Source organism: Electrophorus electricus, chromosome 10 (assembly GCF_013358815.1).
Source record: "Electrophorus electricus isolate fEleEle1 chromosome 10, fEleEle1.pri, whole genome shotgun sequence".
NCBI classification, from domain to species: Eukaryota; Metazoa; Chordata; class Actinopteri; order Gymnotiformes; family Gymnotidae; genus Electrophorus; species Electrophorus electricus.
Window position 1 is genome coordinate 17,051,127 of NC_049544.1, and position 23,400 is coordinate 17,074,526.

General features: G+C 41.0%; 1 protein-coding gene across 5 annotated transcripts in view; it reads left to right on the plus strand.

The window, feature by feature from the left end:
• Positions 1 to 23,400, plus strand: part of LOC113579399 (RNA-binding Raly-like protein) — a 105,658-nt gene that overhangs the window by 76,931 nt on the left and 5,327 nt on the right. For 4 of the 5 annotated variants that reach the window (XM_035530424.1, XM_035530423.1, XM_035530422.1 and 1 more), the window contains 3 exons: positions 16,036 to 16,111; positions 18,335 to 18,382; positions 19,501 to 19,682. In XM_035530424.1, coding sequence (XP_035386317.1) covers positions 16,036 to 16,111; positions 18,335 to 18,382; positions 19,501 to 19,682 — 306 coding nt within the window. Of the gene's footprint in view, positions 1 to 1,639; positions 1,875 to 16,035; positions 16,112 to 18,334; positions 18,383 to 19,500; positions 19,683 to 23,400 lie in introns of those variants that run through there. The other variant, XM_035530425.1, reaches the window with a different exon arrangement.

The following is a 23,400-nucleotide window of genomic DNA, read 5'->3' on the forward strand; positions in this document are numbered from 1 at the left end:
AATAAGAAACACCAACAAACAAACAAACAAAACAATTGTTGCATCATAATGGAAGAAGAAACAAGAGAAGTCTCCGAGGAAAACTGCCTTTACTGCAACAACAGAGACAAGAATCACACATAGCAAACATAAGTAGAAATGGAACTGATGTCCCATGAAAACGCACCAAAAACAGTAACACCTTCATATCTCTGTAATTAAGGTTTAATTAAGGATCTTATTAATTAAGGAAGACACAAGAGAACTAGACTGACATGTAAACACAAATCAAGTATTAAACAATACATTTAAAATATTCAATTTAAACTAGCTAAAGTCCTGGGGGAAGATGCAGGGGAATTGTCCAACTCCCATAGTCCAGTGGCCGATGCCATGCACAATAAAAGAGATAATGTGTTTAAACTAGCCAGTAGAGAGCGCAAAAGAGTTAGGAAAACAGCATTCGAATTAATGAGAAGTAGAACCAAATGCCATTCTAATTCAGCTGTTTCTGTTGCCTCCTGATTGGGATGAGTGACGGCAATGATTACTTCAGGCAGTAGTGGTAGCATCAGTGTCAACACCTTACAGTGACTAATTACCACTTATTGTTTATTACTAGATTCTGATAAAGGCAAAAACAAAACTTTCTGAAATGCCTCTGTGAACACTGCAACAAGAGCTCTGGACTAATTGGCGTACTAGTTTTGCAGCGTTTTAATGACCGTGGGCTGAAAGTGCTGTTGCTATAGCAGTTGAGGCTCAAAAGCTTCTTCGATGTCACTGTCTTGACAACTGCAGATCTTTGGCTATAACACCACCCCTAGCTGAATTCTAGTTTGCCTCTCAAGGAGATAACATACTGCATACAATATCCTGGCCAGGAAAGCCCTGTCTGGTTTTCAGCAAAACGTGAGACATTTCACGGTCATTTTATGAACTGAGCTTTAGACATACCATGTCATTTAGAGTGAATTCATTTGCTTATGTCACTCAGTGTCACTTGGTATTATATATATATATATATATATATATATATATATATATATATATATATACCACTTTTATTTCCATTCAAAAGAAAGTCATCCGACTCCTACATGCATGTCTAAAAGGGCAATAAATAGCACACTATAACCACAATATTAATTCTCCTTCCCTTATCCCCTTAGCAACGCCATCTCGCAGGGAAAGCACAAAGAGATGTTTGTCTTTGAATGAGGAGCTATAGCTGCTGCTGTGAGGAATGCATTATAGACTTTTATACACATTCAGTTGGATTTTACAGTCCTTAATGGACACTGTAACTTTGTGAGATTTCATGCACAATGTCTTTTGTTTATATGTTTGGTTTTATATAATAATGTTTTGATTTTATGCCAAGTGTTAAAAGATTTGTTATGAATGTTATTAATCAGTTTGGAATGTCAAGAGTAAATGCTACTCTGATTAGAAAACATTGTCTCCAGGTTCAACCCCAACCAAGCATGTGATGAAGTTACAGAACATACATGATCAACAACTTACAAGCGGCCTAGAATTAGAGTCTGCTTACTGTTAACTTGCTTAACAACAGAAGGTCATCCTTGTCAGAGAACAACTCCTGATGGCTCATGTCTACCCTACTCGGTGTTGTCCAAAAGCACTGGTGGTTAGCAGAGTAACCTGCGGCTGACACAAAGAAACCCCCCTTTCCGGACAAGGACAGTGGTATCTTCTGCCCGAGCACGGCGGTTTGTTTCTCCCTCACCTTTGGAAGAGGGGATCTATTTCAAGGGAAAAACAGCTGGCGATATTGTCAGCCGCTACTTTTTGCGCGAGGAAGGAATTGCAAGCCGCCAATCTGGACCCGTTTAGAATGACCATGTACAAAGGGAAGCGTCGTAATCATCGATGTGAGTTTCCTGCGATCGGTAACTTTGCAAATGTAGCATAAATATTTATATACAGTTTTAGGTTAAATGTTATATTTGTCCAAATTTGCATAGTTGTGATTTCAAGCGATTAGACAGGCAGATATGTAGCAGCTGTTAAATGAAGCATGCAGTAACATATGTTGTGCATTGACACTTTTTGTAACGTTATCGATTAACGCGACGGACTGACTTGCTTGCATGCTGCTGGCACATTGTCTTGCCGTGCTGAACTGATTCCTTGGTGAATAACAACATGCTCAAATAGCGTTAAAATTATTCCACATCTTGTTTACCAAAATGCAAAAGTGTATTTGATTTCCATAAATGATAATGAATAAATAATAGCGATTGAGGTCGCCTAGCCAACTCTCACTGAATCATTGTAGCTTCTTAGCGCCTCGATTCTACTTAGAGGATCTAATGTTTATTCAAGAGCCGTTTCAAGGCACCCAGTTTGAGAGGGTGCATATTAACATATGGAATTTGCTTAACGCACGCTGGTATTTAAGAGAAAACAAACTAGACGTGAACAGAGCGGCTTTGTACGTGCGTGAGTAAACAGCAGCTCTTTTCCAAGCTCTGCTATTAATCATCATCAACATTATCACCATCGTCGTCGTCGTCGTCGTCGTCAACAACAACGACAAACTGTATGTTGCAAGAAGTGATGTCCTTTTGCAAACGAAAGTACATCTGTCAGACCTGCGGAAAACGAGCGAGTTTCCGTGAAATGACTTTTGCAATCCGTCGTGCCTGGGGAGATTGGGGTCATTCTCAAACACACGGTGTTTTTCTCATTCTTCTTTCATTCTGAACTGAAGCTGAGCAAAGCAGCGTTTGTGTTTTGCACATCTAGTTCACAAAATGCAGGTTAGAATCTGTAGAATTCAATCATATCTTCAGCTGTTAAAAGAGGGAGTAATTTATAGGCATAGGTAATTTAAAGGTGTGTTCACCTTTTCGCCTGCTAGGGCTCTGAAGTAGTTTTCAGAAGAGGAACTTGTCTTGTTTAAAACAACTTTTGGTTGTAGTGCACTGTGTATGGGGACCAGAATTGCTTAAGGATGCAGTGGCTTGATTCAAATATTCTGTGCAGAGATAGAGAGAGTTAGATAGGGAAAGAGCAAAAATACTTCTGCTAAGAGCATTCCAATATTTTATCTCCCAAAGAGATTTATATTATTTTGCTGGCAGGGAATATCTTTTACATTTTGCACTGAGTGTTTCCAATGAGCGTTTGAATTACATGCATTCTGCGGACGTTCCATTATCTATGCATGATTTCATAGGCTTCAGATATTACTTTTTAGACAAAGCAAACAAACCAAACAAACAATCTAAATAAATAATATGGTTGTTGACCCAGATAAGAAGCAGCCCTTGTCATTTCTATCCTATGATTTACATGTTTTAATAAATTGGTATGCATGACAAAATGGAGAGCATCCTTCAGCATCCTCGTCAGAGCTTAAGCATAGCACTCTGAATACAGATAAGCAACACTAAGGGACCTGGTTTCTCTACAATAAAAATTTGTGCAATAATATTCTATATATAATATTAATATATAATATAATATTAATATTAATATTGCAACCGTACCCATTCTCTAAAGCAAGGTTGTTGCTGGCATAGTTATGTCTCAGCTAACCATGTCACGGGCGCTCTCCATGGTGCTGAATTAAATGCTCCCTTAGCCAATTCTGGAAAAGTACTCATGGTAAAGGATATTGACCTAATAAGTGGCAGTGCTTTGTGAAATGTCTAGTCAGAGCATGTGCTTCCTAGGTCTCGCTGGGGCTCATCAGTGGGATGCATGTACAGGCACTCTGTGCACAAATAGATACACACATACACACCTGTATTAAGACAAATTCCCAAGAGAAATGCTATCTACAGACGTTCATCTGCTTCATGATTCTAATGAGGACATAATTCTTGGAAATGCCAAGTACAGCCTATCCCCAGTACAGCTCCACATCTTATTTGGAGCAACAATATAATTTTGTCACTTACCTCATTCCTCCCATGTTTCTCTGGCTTAGATTTGCAATAGTGTGTTTCAAACTAATCTTATAAACCCCTAAACAATTTAAAATATATGAGGACCAATTGTGTGTAAGGCAAATGTGATTTGGGATAATAATTTTGATATAACAGGGTAATACTCTGACATAACTGGGAAATCATTGATCGAAATATTTAGTGAGATTGATTAAGGTCTGTGTATGTGTGTGTGCGAGAGAGAGAGTACTCTACCAAAGGGGAAAAAAATCCTCATCTTTGTGCTACACTCAAAAGCTGAACTCAGCTGTACTTTTTGCCGCAATTGCATGCTGAAATGTTGCTATAGCTCAGAGAACAGGAGCGCTATAGTGTCAGGCTTTCAGAGCAGACTGCCAGTGCTATCTTGGTAAAAGGATGGCAACATTTTTAGCATGTGCACTCTACCATCCCTGATTTAGCAGAGATTTCTCTTCCGCCCAGGGTCATCATTCTCAGACGGCATGGTTATTTCATATCGGCCCATGAGCCAATGTTTATGTTTGTTTTTCACTTTCATGCATCACTGCCAACTATAATACTACAGGCTTCTAAGGCTGTTCACATCAGTGCAACTCCTTCCAAACTGTGATTTCTATCCATTTATAGGCTGGGCTTGCACTGCATTGTTCTGCTCTTCCACATGTCGCATATTGTATGCGCAGAAGCCAATCACTGCCTCTCTGATTTCTTGTGAGGAGGTGAACAGCTGGGTTGCCTGCTGTGCACCTGGCAACACAGGCAGAGTTTTTCTGCAGGGTCTGGGTCTGAGCACTTTTCAGTTATTTGAGTTATCTGGCGTGTGGGTGTTTAGCAGATTATGCTAGATCTGTTTTTTTTTGGGGGGGGGGGAGGTTGGGGGGGGGATTGCAATAGGATCTTTTTTTGTTTTTCTGTCCCTCCCACTGAAATAAGGGAAGAGAGACAAAGAGATAGCCCACCCTAGCAGGAATATGTCACGGCAAACATACCTTTACCACTCAGAACGGAAAGCATGAGAATTTCAAATGCAAGCCACATAATGTAGCACATATCTCACTGAAAGCATTAAAATGTCCATTAACGTAGTCCGGGGCATTATTTTTATCCTTATTTACTTTTTTTTTTTTTATACCTATAGGGATAGTTGTAGCGTGCAGCAATGAAGGATGCATTTTAAATATAGTAGACACTTATAATCTCTGTGTCTGACAGTGTATTGTTGTGTTTTCTTCTTCCTGTGCTCTGCCTGTGATACCTATTCACGCTGGCCTATGTGGACCTGCCTTTGCCCATGTTTATCAATGCGATTAAACGGCGTTATGACCCTGGCCAACAGCCAGCCCGTCGCACTCTGCTCTAGTTTGTATTCAGTAAAAGTAAGCAAGTAGTTTTCCCACTGCGCTGAAAAATAAGCATTGAGCTCAGAATGGAGGTGTAGATAACAAACAAGAGGGAGGTGTCCAAGGACATGGATATGGTTGGCGATGAGCACAACAGGACATCCACTGCTGAAAGCGAGCAGCCTGAAAGAGACAGCAGTTCACGTGATAGCAATGTAAACAGTTTTCCCCCATTCTGATATCCCACACCAGGGGCTATATTTTTGACAGTAGCTAAAAAATGGTTACATGTGTTAAAACGGTTGAAGTAGATATAATTGTAGTAAACCACATTAGTGACTGGGTTGTGAGAAACTCTTTACCCAATGGTTAGTATTCTTGTTATGTTTTGCTTATAGGACACAGTAAACAAAACTGCATTTTTTTCTTGACTGACAACATATATGTTATATCTACCTGGTGGGAAATGGTGAAAAGTGAGGTGTTTTTTGTTGTGGCATATTTCTTTTTACAGAGAACATGCGGTTCTACAGGCTGTTTGGATTTGCTGCTTGATGTGTAATCACATCAAGCATGTGTGCCCCATCCATGCTTGATTATACACTTCTATTCTGAAGTATGACATTTCGCTTTACTTCCTTAAATATTACAAAGCTCTCCTCTACTACACAATGTTCAACCCGTTACGCAATGTTGAACTCATTGAGGTGGCTAATGAGCGCAGTCAACACTAGCATACAGAATCGACACCAATTTGAAAGTACCACTTTTCTTCACAGTGGAGAAAATGACAGAATAGAATATACTGAATTGGGGTGGGTTTTTCCTTTCTTTGGTACCCTTCACAGACCTCTTTCAAACAGTGAATAAATTGTTTAAAATGGTCTCATTTATACTTTGAACTTTTTCACAGGCTGAAACTTGTTGGTAAATTAGTCCAACTTCACTTCAGTTGCCCTCTAGAGATAACTAGAGATGCCCTCTAGAGTAGTTTTTTAGTGTTGGTCTTAGGCAATTAATTACTAAGGATTAATTAAACCTAAAATATGTTTAAGGTAGAATTTCAATAACTCTGTGGGAATAACTCTGGTGCATTAACTCTGGTTCATCTGGACCATCTCTTCAGCCTGCAGACGACACTCAGCCATGCCCCCTCTACCACACACCACCACTACCCAGCACAGTCCAGGGAGCCATCCAGCCTGCAGCCAACTCATCCCCATCTTGGTGAGAGAGGAAATTGCCACTGCCATCTGTGCCCCTGGCCAGTGGAACACCTTAAATTTAAACGGCTGAAATGTAAAATGCCAATGGGCGATCTGCACATTGGCGTCCTTTATGCAGTGGAGGCACTGGAGAAGGCTCTGCTGTGAACAGAGGGTTAAAGGGCATCCCAACAGGTCATACTCATGGGTGACCACCCACTTAACGGCAAGGCATTATTTCAGTGGTGCTGTACTTGGTTTCATGCACTGACAGCTTGCAACTGGAATCCTCCCTCTACCTGGGAGGATTCCACATTTCCTTCGGGATAAAATGGCCCCCAGTCCCCTATCCGATGCAACCATCTGCAAGTAAAAAGGGAGAGAAAACTCCAGTGAATGCAACAGCAGGCACTCATAGAAGTTTTAACCTGGTTAAAAGCCTGTTCCACTGGACCAGTTCTGGGGCTCCCTTTTTAGTGAGATCAGTCAGTGGGCTGGTGGCATTCAAATAGTTTGGCATGAAACTACGATAATAACCAGCTCAAGGAATCATCTCATCTCCCTTATGGTCTTGGGTCTCTGACAGGCCACAGTCTTAGCAATTTGGGGACACATCTGTCCAAGCCCAGATACCTTACTTCCACCCATCCAATGGTGCATTTCATGGGTTCACAATGAGCAAGCTTGTCCCAGTCTTCTGAACATCTGGTATGTGCCAAGACCTGTCATCTCCCAGGTCATATACATGATGATGTCTTCAGAGCAGGCAGCAGCATACGCACAGTATGGCCTGAGGATTCTCTCCATGAATCAGTGGAACATCACTAGAGCTCCAGAAAGCCAGAACAGAAGCATCACCCTTTGCTCTAATGCAAACAAAGTGGAGAAAGCTGTTTTTTCACAGGATACTGGAAATGGGGATCTGCCAGTTTCCCTTTTTAAAATCCAATGTTGAATTAAGCCATGCAGAGCCCAACCATTTGAACAGCTTTTCAAATGTGGCATTCAATAGGAAATGAATTTAGAAATGTTTTGATAGTCACAAAAATGAGCAGCCCTATAGGACTTTGGAACAACCAATCCTCAATTTTCTCCATGTCAAGAAAAGCTCCAAGCTCATCCTGAACCACCATCCTTTTGTGTTCAAGTGAACAATATGCCTGACTGCAGACAACCACCTGTGGGGGAGTCTCAGTCTGGTGTTCTGTGTCACCAGTTAGGGGAAAAACACATCTGCAAACTTTTCCGGCAACTTGGCAACCTCTGCTTTTGGGGATGGAGAGAGACGGTTGCTATGGGGGAATGTAGTGGGACTGAGGGTCATCTGTCTCAAGAACCACCATCACCATAGTAACAGGGATTGCCTCGCTAAATTGCTATTTAATTGTCCTCTCAATTCGTATGGTTGATGTCTAGGATGCCCTGGGGCTTCTGCCTACTTAGTAATTTAAAGCCCCGTGGTGGCTTGTGGGACCTCTGGCACAGCAAACAATAGGACATCCAGCCACATATCTCACACCTATCATATTTCTGAGGGTCTGATTTAACAGCTTGACCAGGCCATATGATTGGTGACTGTAGCCACTGGTGCGAATCAATTAATCCCCAGCGAATCACAGAATTCGTGACATGACTTCTGTCCGTTGATTAGTCAAAATCTCTTTTGGGATCCCAACTTGAGATTCACTAAGGAGTTCCTTTGCAACAGTGTGTACTGGGATGTTGTGGAGTGGCACTGCTTTTGGGTATCGCATTGCATAATTCACCAGGACTAATACCAAGCAGCGCCCACATGTGCTCTGTTCTAATGGCCAAACGAGGTCCATATCGATTCTTTTGAAGGGGACCTCAATCAAGGGGAAGGGACATAAAGGCACATTTGGGATGGCCAGGGGATTAGCCAGCTGACATTCACAGCATGATGCACAAGTACCTGCCTACATCACTTTGAATGCCCAGTCAATAAAAAGATGGATGGACATTAGGATGTTCCTCCATCAGTGCGATGGCCTCGCTTGGGACTGCAAGCAATGCCACTGGACCTGTCGATGGCTGCAGAGTCAAGCTCTGGAGTGAGGAGCCACGTGCAACAGTCCTGGAGCTGCTGAATGGAGATGAAGGGCCGATTAAACAACCTGAGCATCAGGGTGCAGAAATATGGCTGCTCAGGAGTTGAACAAGAGTTGCTGCTTGTTCAAAGAGCTCCACAAGTGCCCTTGAGTCATTTTGCAGCATCATCTGCATCAGTTGTAACGGAGCCTAGTTTTGGGTCTGTTGCAGGCTAGCCAGGATCTTGTTCATTTCTCAGAACCCCTGGTTTCAGCACCAATGTAGTAATGACTCTGGATCAGGGAGTGGAGCAGGATGATTCTGGTAGGAGTAGCACACTAAGTCCTGTTCATTCTTCACTATATGGAACAAAAATAATTGTGGAAGCAGTTCCCTCTACTGGGGTTTAAGTTCTCTCTTGCTTTGCCTTTTTTCTTCTCTTTTGACTTTCAGCCACATGGGACCCAGTTCTAGCTACCTGCAGACAGAAGTGTTGGTATAGAAGTAGACTGCCATTAACAACACACAGGCGCAACCAATTTGAATTACCTGCAGGTTCACCTGGGCCATGTCTCCATGTCCCCACAGACCATATTTGGTCACACTTTTGCTGCCACACCATCAGTCAGGATTCAGCCTGGTAGTAGTAATAGGATAATTCAATCAAGGATAGTTTAGGATTTGTAAATCGCTACTGTGTTTGAACTGCATCACTGAGTTCATAGGCGAGAGGATTACCTTTTTTTCCTTTAATCATTTTCAAATAGTGGGTCATGTTGGCTTTATATAACTCTGTCAATCCACTACAGCTTTCATGTATTGCTCAAAAAAAAAAAATCTATTCATGGACATCACAAGACCTGATAAAACTTAAATTCTTAGTTTCTCCTTGATGCTTTTCACGCCATTGTTGCGGGATAAAATTTGAAACATTATGTTTCGCAATTTACACAATAAGAAATCTTGGCTATAATCTCCATAATCAGCATGTTGGCTGTGGAGTTTTGGACAGAGTAGTACAAGGCTATGGAAAATGCTATTGATACTTTTGCTGGGTGAATTTGGACGAATGGTTGAGATTTATGCTGCTTAAGGTTGTCACACTCCCTAGCCCAGATTCCGCCAAACAGCAGCGCCTCTGTCATTCCACGCAGTTCCACCAATTGCCACAGTCTAATCAGATCTGACTCTTCTGATTATTAACTATTGTCACCTGTTTCTTATCAGCCTATTTAAACTGCTCTGTAATGCTAATCCTTTGGAAAGAATTGCAGTGGTCATTTCATACATGCTGAGTACATGTTAGTCTTTGTTTTTGCATCCTGGTTACTGACTCTGCCTGTTCCTTGTCTGATTAGTTCGCTCTATTGGACTGCTCCCTGTGAGTTTAGCTTTGTAAGTTTGGACTGTTCTCTTGTTTACTCCTGTGTCTACAGATATGTTGTTTATTACAACTCCTCTGGCTCCTGAACTTCAAATGTTATCTGACTTCACCCCTTTATTAATAAATCTGATCGTATCTGCAAGCGTCTGGCTCTGGCCTTTATCATTACAAAGGTCTTGAAAATCAACCTAGGGAAAGCCTTTCTATGTTTTTAACAAAATAATCGTAATGAACATTAGTTCTTATGTACAGTGTATTCAGCATTGGTTCTGCAGCCAGGTGCTTTTGCATCCATGTGACTATGGAGGTGTGACATTCCCCTGTTTTCTAAATTACATGCACATACATACATGCAAACACAAACATACGTGTAACCACCAACTGCCAGTTCCAATGCCTTGCAACATAAAACTCACAGCATACATAAATACAGTGTAAAATAACATAACTGGATGGCACTGCTGCTATCCTGTGTTTGGAGCTGTCGTATGGAATCTAACATATGACCTTTCCCTACCCTGCTGTCTCTCTGCACAGGCTAGAACCAGATGGTCTAAATCTCTCGGTGAACCAAATATCTTCTTGTGTAAATAATAACATTTATTCTCTAATTTATGTGCTAAAAAGAAGGTTTAATTTAAGAGGGTCCTGGTATTCTTAACTCGCAGAGATTTTAACATCTTATAACAGATGCATTATTTAACTCTACCATAATATTCTGTAAGTACATCGTAACTAATTTGATTGTTATGTAATAGAAAAGTGAGAGGAATGAGGGATGAGTGAGGAATAGGTATCTGGACCCACTGCAGGTCTGTGGAGAGTAACAGGTTAAAGGAATGTGGAAGAGGCTTTGGGGTTTAAATCAGACCACAGAGTAAGACACAAAAGCCCATGTATGTCATAAAATGCAACAACATAACTGTCACGGTCCTCTATCCCCTCAGCACCTGTGCATAGCCGCAGAGCTTAAAGAAGCCATTTCACAGACGGCTGCTAAGTAGCTGTGTGTGTGTGGGCTGCTAGAATGCTGCAGCTCTCCAAGAGGCCATGTCCATGACTAGAGCTCCTCTCCCACCCTGTCTCTCTGTTTCCCTTCCTAAAACTGACTTTCCCTCCCTGTTTCTTTACTCTCTCTCTCTTCCTCCCTCCAATCTCTCTGGTATTTTTCTAGCTCTCCCTGCATGTCTCTTGTGTTTAGCTCTCTCTCTCTGTCCCTCCCTCTCTGTTAATCATTTACGCCTGCATATGTTTTTCCTTTTCTCCTGCTAACTTCTTTCTGTGTCCACCTCTTGCTCCACATGCTTTGCGTAATTATATTGTCGAATCCATTAAGACGGAAGCATGTCCGATTTTATATTTTGGAAAATCAAGGGTTGGTATTAGCAGGTATCTGGTCATTTACCGGAACCAACCGGGATGTGTTTCTTTCTCGTTGAAGGGCGAGATTTCATACTCCATCATTTTGCCTACACAGTTCAAGCTGTTTCTTTGGGTTATATGCTGAAAGGAATCAAAGTGTTAACTAGTTCACAGGATGGGCTACTGTTCGAAAAAGCCGACCAAATGTCAGCTGGCCTTTGTGGTAAAGTATGTCACTGAGTGCTGAAATGCCACTACATGAAGGCAACTCAGGCTGCACGTCTGCGATGACCAGCTGAGACGTGACTTTACTGTAACGCACTGAGAGGCAGCATTTAGTTTAAATTTGGCCCTGTGATACTGCACTGCTTCCCAAATGCTTTTCTCAAAAGAGCAGTGCTTTATAATTTAATTTGTCTTATCATGAAACTGCAAAGCTGCTGTGCTTTTTGAAAGCTCTTAAAAGGCCAACATAGGACTTTTGCGGGTTGAAGTTACACAGCTGCCCTCATTGACATTGTACTCCTATTGTATCATTCGCTTTCCTTAACACCTTTCACGATTTTCACTATAAAAGAGTGAATATGCTTTGTTTCCCAGTATAAGGTTAGCCACACTTGCAACATTGTTGACAATATATATTGTATATACAGTTGTATAGCATGAACAATTTAATGTGATAAAATCATTGTTTTGGCACTGTGACCATTCTAGTCTTCTGTGTGCACTCTGTTGTGAGATGCCAGGCCCCAGACTGACAGCTCTCCTCAGGAGCTCTGGAGGAGCTTTGATGGAGGTGGTTCTTGTCTGCTTGCATATGAGAGATGAGGAGCTGAGAGGAGCTGCAGGAGACTCAGCCTTCGTTAGCATCTCTCAGCTTCACGCTGGACTGACTCTGCAATTTATGTTCACTCGAGCACATTTCTTTATATGTCTCTCTGTTTTCCTTTTTCAATCACCCTCACGTTATACTGCTCTCTCACACACAGTCTCTTTCTGTCTCTCTACCCAAGAGTTTCACTTTGGCCACATTGCCTCACTGTCATATGATTTTCACCACTTCTCCCTTCTTCCTTGTAGTTTATTCAGCCAGATGAACAATTAAAGAAAGCATGTATATATTATCTTTAAAAATTATAATGATTTAATGCAAATCCATTGTGAGGATTAAGCCTCTTTGCACTCATGATTGCATTCAGTTTATACAGTCATGCTAGTTATATATGTATATCAGGTACCTGAATATTTAATCATTGATTAGAATTTACATTTCAATCTCCCAAATTATGGATTTGTAGGGATCGGAGGGGCCTTGGGTATATGTGCTGAGGAAAGCTCTCAGCACTCATAAGTGTTTCTTGGAGAAGTTCTGAGTTTAACTGGTGATGTGAAATTGGTTTGGCATTTCTCCTTCTGCAGTGTTTAAGATTTGCATCTGGACATGCCAGTTCTGCATCAGCTGAAAAGAACAACTTTTGCTTATCCTCTCAACTGCACAGATGAAAGCCGCAGGGGTTATTTGATTGCTGATTTGATTTGCTCTCCACAAAGAAAGGACAGATAGAGAAATGAAACAAAAGATTTTAGAATGGAAACAAATCAGCTTGCAGCACATTCAAGCAGGAATTCAGGACTTACTGTACCTTGCAGCATATTGGAGCTTAATGATAAGTTATGCAGCAAGTAATTTTTCCTCTTTAATTATTTTTTACTGGGAAGAGATTTCTTAATGTAATTTAAGATGATTGACAATATTGTAATATTAAGACACATATCCTGTTCTCACATTTCTCTTGCTCTGTGATGAACCAAGGTATCAACACGGATACAAGTGTATTCAGAATACCCACTGAGGCTCTGTGTCGATGGTACTTGTTTTGAATGCTGTAGGAGACTCTGAGGCACTGCCCATGTGAATGGGGAGCTTTCATTTCCCCCTTTAGTCCAAAAAGCTGATGCCTCTCTCCATGCTACTCGGCTTTCAGCACCATGGAGAGCGCCACTCGGCTCTGCCGGGTCTCCAGGCAACCACCAGAGCTGAGGCAAGCAGACGAATAAATATTCCTCACCGTAACCACAACTTCTTGCTCTTCACAACTGAAATGAGATGGCTAAAGTATAGCTATGACATCTCTCTCTCTCTCTTTCTTTTTTTTGTTTTTTTTGTCTCTCTCTCTCTCTCTCTCTCTCTCTCTCTCTCTCTCTCTCTCTCTCTCTCTCTCCCTGTCTGTCTGCCTTCCTGTCTTGGATCTCCCACAGTGCAATTTCTTTGTCTCCCTCACTATCTCTGTTTGTACATCTCACTGTCTCTCACTCCCACTTTCCCACTTTCGCCCCTGTTTTCCTTTATCCTTGCCTCCATATATATATATATATATATATATATAATATATATATATATATATATATATATATATATATATATATATATATATATATATTTCTAATCTTTCTTTTTTTCTCTGCTTTTTCTTTTCTCGGCTTTCTGCCTTGACGGGTACCTCTCTGCTGAGGTCCCTACCCTGCTGCGGACAGCACAGTCACACTGTATTAAATCTGTCCCTGCAGTCAACTGCTTGTCAACTGGGGCTTACGGACAAGTGCTTGTGGTCCCACAGCACTGGCTAGCCGTGTGTAAAAGCCTAACTTCCCCCACTTAATGATTATTTGTCTATAAAACTTTAGCCACAAAGGTAAGTCAGTTTCTTTAGATAGCTGTGAGAGGACTATGCGATTTAGAGCATGGTGCATTATGTGGGGCGTAGAGTCCCACATCAGCACGAGACAGTTTGAGTCCTGGATGTGAAATCATGTTGTATTAATCTCTGCTAAACAGATCAACCCAAATAATGGGATTATGGTGTTTTAGAAGCTCTGTGAAGCAACTCCATGCATTCATCAAAATGACTGCATCATGGGAACAGATGCATATAAAGTCAACAGGCACAGTGGGACATTCATACTGGTGCTGTCACTGAAATTAAGCCATGCATTTCAGTTTTTTTTCTAGCTCCAATTCCATATTTACAAAACACTGTAAGATTCAGGCAGTGGAACGTATAAATAAGATAAGGAATAATCCTGTTTGATGAGACCCAAAGGTTTTTAGTATAGAAAATCCCACAGCGGTCCTCTCTCACTCTGCTGAAACAATACACCTGTTTATTTGCCCAAATGCTTTCTGTATTTGTTTAGAACATGCACATGAGAAAAACACCAATGCAAATATCTGTTGGATTAATGCATACTGGTATTTAAGGAAAATGTGTTAACTGACAAAAATAAAATCAACGTTTTGGTATTCTTTGCTTATTGTTGAAATGAACAAATACAAGATTTCATTGTTTCTCCTACGAGTCTGATATGAGAAACATGAAATGTTTGGACATATTACATGTCATGATTGTGTCATTAAAGGTAAAAAGAAATCAGGACATAACGTTGTAGTTCATAAACTGGTGGAAAGATACAGCTGTTTTCTGTTCTGAAGGCGGTTGTGCTTTAGACTAAAATCAGGGTTTTCCAAAATATTTCTGTGTGCCAGCTGCTTTTTCAAGTATGGATTTCTTATAGTAAAGGTCACAGTCACTACCTTTATTGGCAGATTATGGATATGTGACATTACAGAACTAATCAGATGCTTGCAGAGGAAAAAAATGGCATTTTATTTATGTTGGGAAAATCCGGAATCATAGTATTAACAAAAGCAAGTGTCAGAACCAGAGCCGACAGATTAGCAAACCCAGGAGTCATCCAAAAACACAGTGCAAAAACAGTCCAGGTCAAAACCAGAAAAGAACAATATAAGGCAGAGGAAACCAAATAGATCAGGCAAAGACATCAACAGAGTAGAGAACAAACCAGTTTGGCAGCTACAGAATAGGAAACAGTAACTGGAAAAACACTCAGTATGCATGATTGAATAGTGGCAATACTTTGCAGTGACTGAACAAAACAAGTGATTAAATAGGTACATGTAATGAGCTACAGGTGAATTCAATAGTCCATTAATGAGGATCTTGTGAGGCTTTGCTTTGGGAACTTCAGGTTATAGGCAGGTATGCTGTTGGCGGACACCGAGGGCGGAAAAATCTTGAAGTTGACAAAAACAAATAAACAAATAACTGATTTTGTAATACTGTAGTATGACATTGTTCACACACATTTACCTCATTTTCAAAATAAGAAAATATGCACAAACAGACAAATGCACAGAGGGACCTATGTAGCAATGAATGTTTGTTAAATGTTTACTGTAGCTACGCAGTCTTTCAGATCAATTTACAGACCAATGAGATTGCACTGGCTCCACCGTGTTGAAAAGCAGTTGTGGTATAGAGAACGGGACTTATAAATAATATCAGAAATTGCTAATCTAATGTATAGAAAAATACCATTATGCCCAAAATCTCATTATTCATAAAAGCTGCATGTGAAAGAACACACGTGACTCAAAAGTGCAATTCAGTCTGGCTAATGCGGTACTCCAGGCTCATTATCTAACCCTGGAAGTGAAATCACTATAGCTCTTATGCATATAAACCACAAAAACATTTTAAAACCGCAAATAGCCGGTAGATTGCCAATTAATTATTGTACTGTGGTAGAGAAGGAGTAATCCAGTGCTGTCAATAGCATGGCGCCAGTGTAGAAAGCTTGGAAAGTCTGGATGTGCAGTCCTGTGAAGATGGAGAAGGGAACAGATGTGTGACTGTGATGGAACTGTCTTCTGTGTGTGTGTGTGTGTGTGTGTGTGTGTGTGTGTGTGTGTGCAGATATTAACATGGCAGGAGAGCCCAAACCATACAGGCCCAAAGCTGGCTCCAAACGACCCCTGTCTGCTGTCTACACGTGAGTGTCTCTACTTACATCTTCCCTGGTCTTCTGCTGTTGGCCATAACTAAAAAGATTCAAGCGTGTTTGATTGTCCGTGTTTGTTAACTATCTGTGCCAAATGTACAATTATGTTATTGCCAGTATGTTATTTTACCTGAATAAATGTCCTAAAAGGTTATGTGTGCTTGACAAACAGCCACATTGTTATTATAACCTTTGCTGCATAATATTTTCCTTTGAAAGGCTGCATTTATTTCAGGAAGGAGGAATAAGTAGGGCAGATTAGGATCATCAGGATAGCTGAGAAATGCAATCATCACTTTTCAGGATAGCTGAGAAATTCAGTGTGCATTTTTTGTCTCTCGAATGATCAGGCCCAGAGCAGCATTGTGTCTTTGTTTAGCCACAGTCCAGCCGAAGTTGTGCTTATGCCACATTCGGGTGGCCTCGTCGTGACACTCCGCAAAGTCTTAGCAAAGATATAAAGATCTGAAAACCAGCTATGAAAGAAGCACACGGGGGGGGCTGGATGCGGCTGGTCGGTGGGGCTTTTGGCTGCTGTCTCGGATGCTGGGATTGGGAAGGCTGAGCCTCAGAGATGTGTGCTGAGACTAGCAGCGCATGTGAAGTGCAGCACAATGCCTTCCTTTCAAGCTTTTCCCGAGCATACGGAGAACAGGCGAAACGTGCGTAGCAAGAGGCTGTTTGTGGCCAAAGCAGCAACTGGAATTCATATTTGAGAGAAGATGGAGAAAAGTGTAGGTAGCAATATCAAACCACAAGCCAACAGCTCTGCTTCCCCCATTTGTTTTACCAAATTACGATCCACTATGTTTACAATAACGCAAAAAAAAGGACTAAAGATCAAAGTGGCATGCATGGAGGAGATCCACGATTGATCACCTGAAAATCATATCAGTAAATTGGCAGTAAGGCGGGTACATGGAAAACAGGTCAAACAGAATTGTTTTTTTGCTGTCAAAGAGCACTGATTGGCTTTGGATTCCGGGCTTCCATAAAGCAAATAGAAAGGTTTGTTGTCAGTGTTGGAAAGGGGCAGGAAAGTAATGAGGCTTGCATGTGAAGATACCCACTGAGACTATTATTTCCCCGGTTGCAGCACTTCTCTGAAATCTCTCATTGCTTTTGTTTCGCTGCTCTCATTGTACATATAGCGTTTCCATTAGCTATCGTTGCATTCTCGTTTATTTATTTCTTCCAGTTTTGTTTTTTGATATTGCAAATTCATTGAAAGTTGATTTGCATTTTAACAGTACATTTCAACATGCCCGCTATGTAACTCCTGTTAATTATGGAAATATAACAGGACGATGGCTGAACCATCAAAGAGCTGTTTTAAATGGTAATTGCTTTCTTAATGAAATTTAATTAAAATTTGGAGGGGGGGGGGGTCCATTTGGTGTTCCATTTGGCTGGATAATAATGATGTATGGAAGGGTGTGTTTTGGGGACTACAAGCAGCAGGAGGCTTGTTGTGTTGGAGACAAACGCTGTGCCCATGGTGACCTGGCTGGGATTAGCAGGCTGAAAAGGCTTGCCATTGTGCTGAAAGCAATTTGAGCTCTGCTCTGTCACACCGCTCCATATTCCATAGTCCCCACTCCTCAATCCTCCACCCACTCCACGTGACCTGCAGGCTATTCCGCACCGTGTGAGTCTCGGGCTTGTGGCGGGTTTAATGCATTGGGGAAGAAGCCGTGCTTTACGTAAACACAGGGAAATTGTTTTGTGGACAGCCTACCATACCTGAACTGTGCCAATCACAGACAGCTATCCTTAGATTAAAAAAATACATTTGGAATTGAAATATGCATTGGATACCTGAATAGTTTGCTACGGCTACAGAGATGATTAAAATTCTGTTGCTTTCAATGAATAGCAAGGTGACTTGATATTAATTATTGTATGTAAACATTTTGGCCCGCTTTAGTTTGAATGAAACATAGCATCCTCCATGTGTGTCTCTGCCATCCTTAACTTACCTCGAAGTGAAATGCAGAGCAGATCCCAGAGCTACGTTTGGGCCAGTGTACCGCAGCACAGGAAAGAAGAACCTGTCAGAGTGCTAATGTGTGTGTGTGTGTGTGTGTGTGTGCATGTATGTGTGTGTTACTAAGGTATTAATGAAATCTATGCAAAAGCCATACTTAATGTGTTCTTTATTAAATTTGATTGACAAATGCCAGTTTCGTTAACCTTTTTTTCTCGCTTTTTCAGTGGTTATGAGTTTGACTATGACTACTACCGTGATGATTTCTATAATCGGTACGTAATTACTTTTAACCTGCTATCATAATGGAAGTGATCTGTTTTAGTGTTTGCAGATCAATGTTCATGTTCGGTTTAAGCAACTGATAGTGCTGATAGCTGATGCAGAATGAATGTGGTTCATCACTGCAGGATTACATGTTTTATTGGCCTTTAACAGATGTGTATGTTCATCACTGTGACGAACAAGGTAGAAAAAAGAACATGAAAAGTGCAAACGCGATTAGTTTTGGCATTCACAAAGAGCAGTGCTGTTGTAACCTTCACTGTCGTCAAACTCACACACCCATGTGTTTTCCTCATGGAGAGAGAAAACAAAAAAAATTAAAGAAATGTTTAATGTGAAAAATCAATTAGAATTGAGTGAATAGAGCAAATCCCTAAGATGGAGGAAGCCATGCTCTCTTGCACTAATTTCCTGTCTTATGATCAAGGCTTCTATCAGTGGAGACATTTTGCTAAATGTCATCTGAGCCACGAGATTTAGAGCATGCCAGCATGTGTGAGTGTAAGAGCACATAGATCAGTTTGACATTTTCATGTTTGTCTCATCTTCCACTCTTTGAGAATTGTTTAAAAAATAAAATATAGCCTTACCTCAGATGCAAATCTACTGAATACATTACATCATAATTCACACAGTGCAATTAACGTGCAGAACATTTGGTGAGGCAGGATATGTGTTTCTGAATTCACACACACAATTTTTTATTTAGTAAATTTCAGCTATTCAGCAATCCAGGATTGACTGTGAAATGTGCTGGGCTCTGATATATATCTGAAGAAGATGCGGTGATCCAAGATGTCAAAATTGCGGTGAAGTACAAAAGGTTTCCAGAGAAACAGGATGTTTCAGTCAGAGGTCAGCTATGCATGCAAAGTGCTCCTTTCTCTAGAAACCTTGTGTACTTCACTACAGTATTGATTACATTTTTTACTACAGTACACTGCAGTTACTCACCTGGAATCTTCTTCAGATTTATACATATAAATCATGTGTGTCAAAACGGGAAACTTGCTAAACGTCTAACCCTGCTCCGATGCAAAACTAATGCCAATGTACCCAGAGTGCAGTGTGAGTGGAACTGTACTAAACCTCTGGTTTTCACGTCCAGGCTCTTTGACTATCATGGGCGGGTGGCCCCGCCTCCGAGGGCGGTCATCCCACTAAAGCGCTCACGGGTTGTGATGCCATCCACACGAAGAGGGAAGACGTCCTTCTCCATCAAAACATCCACCTCTTCATCTTCGCGGCCCCCCTCCTCCTCTTCCTCATCCCTCTCCTCCGGACTAAAACGTAAGTCTAGGCAGAGGCAAAAGCACATTTGTAGCAGGCAAACCATGCAGACCGGGCCCCTCGCTCTGACTGGATCACCATCAGTGCTTATTCCATGGCAGAGCAGGACCTGCATTTTAAAATGAGGTATTTGTTTGCTGAATGGTGTTTTTTTGTTGTTGTTTTTTTTGCGTTGTGTTTTGCAGTCCAGAGTTTTGTAGTCAGTAGTCAGTCTTCACCACAGTGTGACAAATCACCTCCTCCGACTCCTTCAACTTCCTCCCCAGCTCCCACCACCAAAAAAAATGTATTAGCACACAACAATTTTGTAATTTAGTACACAAAAACATTTGAGATTTTATATTAAAATCGTTGTAAATAATGGAATTGTAATTCTTTGGTGCTGGTGACCTAATAATAATAATTTGAAGTTTATAAAGTGTATTCCTCATTGCTCACTGCTGTGTTATTGGCCTAGAGGTTGGCCAGTAGCGCTCCTCCTTACACCAAGAAAACAGACAAAATGGGAAAAATTTGTTTTTCATTAATTTCATGGGAGTTTTGTATTGATTTTCCTCAGAGCATGACTGCATGTCTGCCGATGAAAGCAGCTGCCTCTCGCCTAAAGTTGTCACTTTGATTTTGAATTGGATGCATGTATTGCCAGACGCCAGCTCTCTGCAGAAGAAGCAAGCACGAGGATAGATCATGCTGCACTGCGTATGCTTGAAATGTACAATGAATTGCACTATTTAAGATTTTATCCCTAACCCTTGAGAATGAGGCAGTGTGGGCTTACCAGCTGACCCTTCCTGTGGAAGTGAGACCTGGAGATTTAAGCTTTGTGCATGACACTAATGCTCTTAGCTCTGTGATGGCAGCCTTTCTAGGGCTTGGCTTGTATCAAAGCAGTTCAAGAATAGAAATAACCAAGCAGCAAGCGCAAAACACTTCTGCTTGAATCTTTGTCATCTCAGAGTTCTTGTTTTGTCCATGATAATGGAAGGCAGCCCAGCTCGGGCCAAAGATTAGACTTTTGGGGAATTAGAAACCAGAGTTAGATCTGAAGTTTATCCAAAGAGCAGTGAATTTTGACTTTCTTGTTGGAGAATGAAAGGGTGATGAAATGGTGTGTGTTTATCATGTACGGATCTATTGTCTTGTCAAGGTAGTAACCAAAGGCAATAGGACTGAAGTCAATGATAAAGGAGACCCTGCTTTCCCCTCCCTTATCATCAAACAAGACTGTCTCCTACCCCAGGCCAAGACGTGTATGATAGTATAGCCATATGCTGCAGTGGATATGGGGGGGGGGGGGTGCAATATGGAGTTGGTGTTAAGTCTTTGTGGACAGTGTATTCTACACTTGCTTGTTATTTTTTGATGATGAGAGAGCACTAAGAAATGTAATTGATGGAATATATATTCTTCACCAGCACTAGTATCTTTGAAAGCATTTTTATGTACTTGTATGGACACACACACACACACACACACACACACACACACACACCCGCACGCACTTTCACACACACACACACACACACACACACACACACACACACACACACACACACACACACACACACATCTAGACAAATCTCCTTTGGAATATGCCTTATTTTACATATGGCCTCTCTGACATTTTGTGCATATGGCTAACGGCTGTGACAGTAGCGCAAGGTCACTCAGTGTCTGTTCTGTGTGAAAGCTTGCCAAGGTTTATGGAATTCAGCAAAACTACATCCTGAAAATAGCATATTCATAAAAGTAAATCACTTACTTTAGGTGCTTTTGCTGGGCTCTTGTCATGTGTAAATTCTATGCTTGTTTCTGGTGTGGCCACTCAAATCTGAAAAGTGTCTGAAATTGCACACTATGCAATTTCATATATATATATATACACACACACACACACATACAGCATAAGTCAGCATGGACAAGTCAGAAAACATAAGTTAGCATAGCTTATTACCTATATAATGCTAAGAAATCATTACCTGCATAAATCACTTACTGCACATACTAATATAGTTACTGGAGAACATGCATTCCATATTTGTGCAGTGTAGAGTTGTTCTGACTTCTTCCGTGTTCTGTTATAGAGAGAAGGGCGAATAGTCTTTTACTTGCATTAAATAAAGATAAAACAAATGTATGTGCACAATGGCATTACTAGCAGTGAAGGACACATACATAGGAACTCCAGAAAAACCGACAATATACATCAAACTGATACCGGCAGAGTAAGCAGGAACAAAGGATGAAGTTTTGCTCAATTCAAGCAGTCAACCAAAGCATTACCAGTATCATTAGCAATGCTTCACAATGCCCACGGGGATATATAGACAACAACACACAGGTGAATCACTTTAAGAGGAGGTAGAATGGGGCGGAGCAGCCAGAGCTGTGGTCATGGCAACTGTGACCAGAAAGCTGTTCTCCGTTGCTCCATTATTAGATCCATTAGGGGACCATGTGGGTGTATATCTTCTTTGCTATATATTCCTCACAAAGCCGTGGACCAGATTTGAGGTAGTGACTATGAGTGACAGGCCGCTCTAAGAATGTTTCCATTTTCTGAACATCCTCTTGGCTCACAGGGCATCGCTGCCAAGTTGAACCTTCAGCCTGAGTAGATAGGAGAGCGTTTTCTCACTTTCACATCAGCGAGATGACACTCACTGCTTCTGAAGGACGTCAGGAACCATTTCCACAACTGAAGCTGATCCTACAGGCCATCCGCATGTCTTACATACTCTCTGCCTTCCTCATGACCACAGCATCTCCCGCAGTTTTTATTTTATATTAATGTGGTCCCTTCAAGCTACTTATGTATATTCAGTATATTCAAATTAATCTGTTAATCTGACAGCTGTCAACTCATTTGTGTGTGCGCGCGTGCGTGTGCGTGCGTGCGTGCGAGCTATAATACCACACTGCAAATTCACACATTGCGCCTCATTGTATGAGCAGCTTAGAATAGTTTGCATTTAAAAGAACTTGCTGTTTTCTCATATTCAGAATTTTCTCTTAAGTACAAATTAAATTTTATATGTGATTCACACATGTTGTACGTCATGTATAGCTCTTCCCCACAAAAACAGCTTACATAGAATATTTATTTCTGTAGCTTGATGACATTTTAGCTCAAATGTACGAAATATATTTGTTGCATATCATATTGTGATAATGCTGTTTTGCAATAGGTCTGACTTTTCACTCTGCTATTCTCCCATGGTAATCTAAATCACAACAATATCTATTAATATGATCCGCTAAAGCTTGATTATGAGGCAACTAGCCATGCTGCCCACTGACTTTATGTACCCTGAAAAATTCAGTTAAAGTCAGCCTTCAGTAAAAATGAATTTCTGTCATTTAAGAGTGTGTAATGTTGATAATGACCATGGCTGTCCAGAGTAACATTATCCTTGCCATGCCTGACTGAGGAACATTCTCCATAATGGCACATATTCTCCCTTATCCATCTTCCACTTGACACCTTCCTGTTTGAGTGATGTACTGCCTTGCTTTTTCTTTATTAATTTCACATGAAACCATGTGTTTATTCCTGTCACATTGGGAAACTTAGGTGATGGCCAAAACAACATAAGGAACTTCTGTGTCTCTCCTTTCCTGGCTTTAGCACTTACACTATTTGTGTCGTTGTAGAGATGTTTTCCTTTACTGAATGCAGGAAAGTTTCTGTTCTTATCCTTTAGATTTTTATGAATGA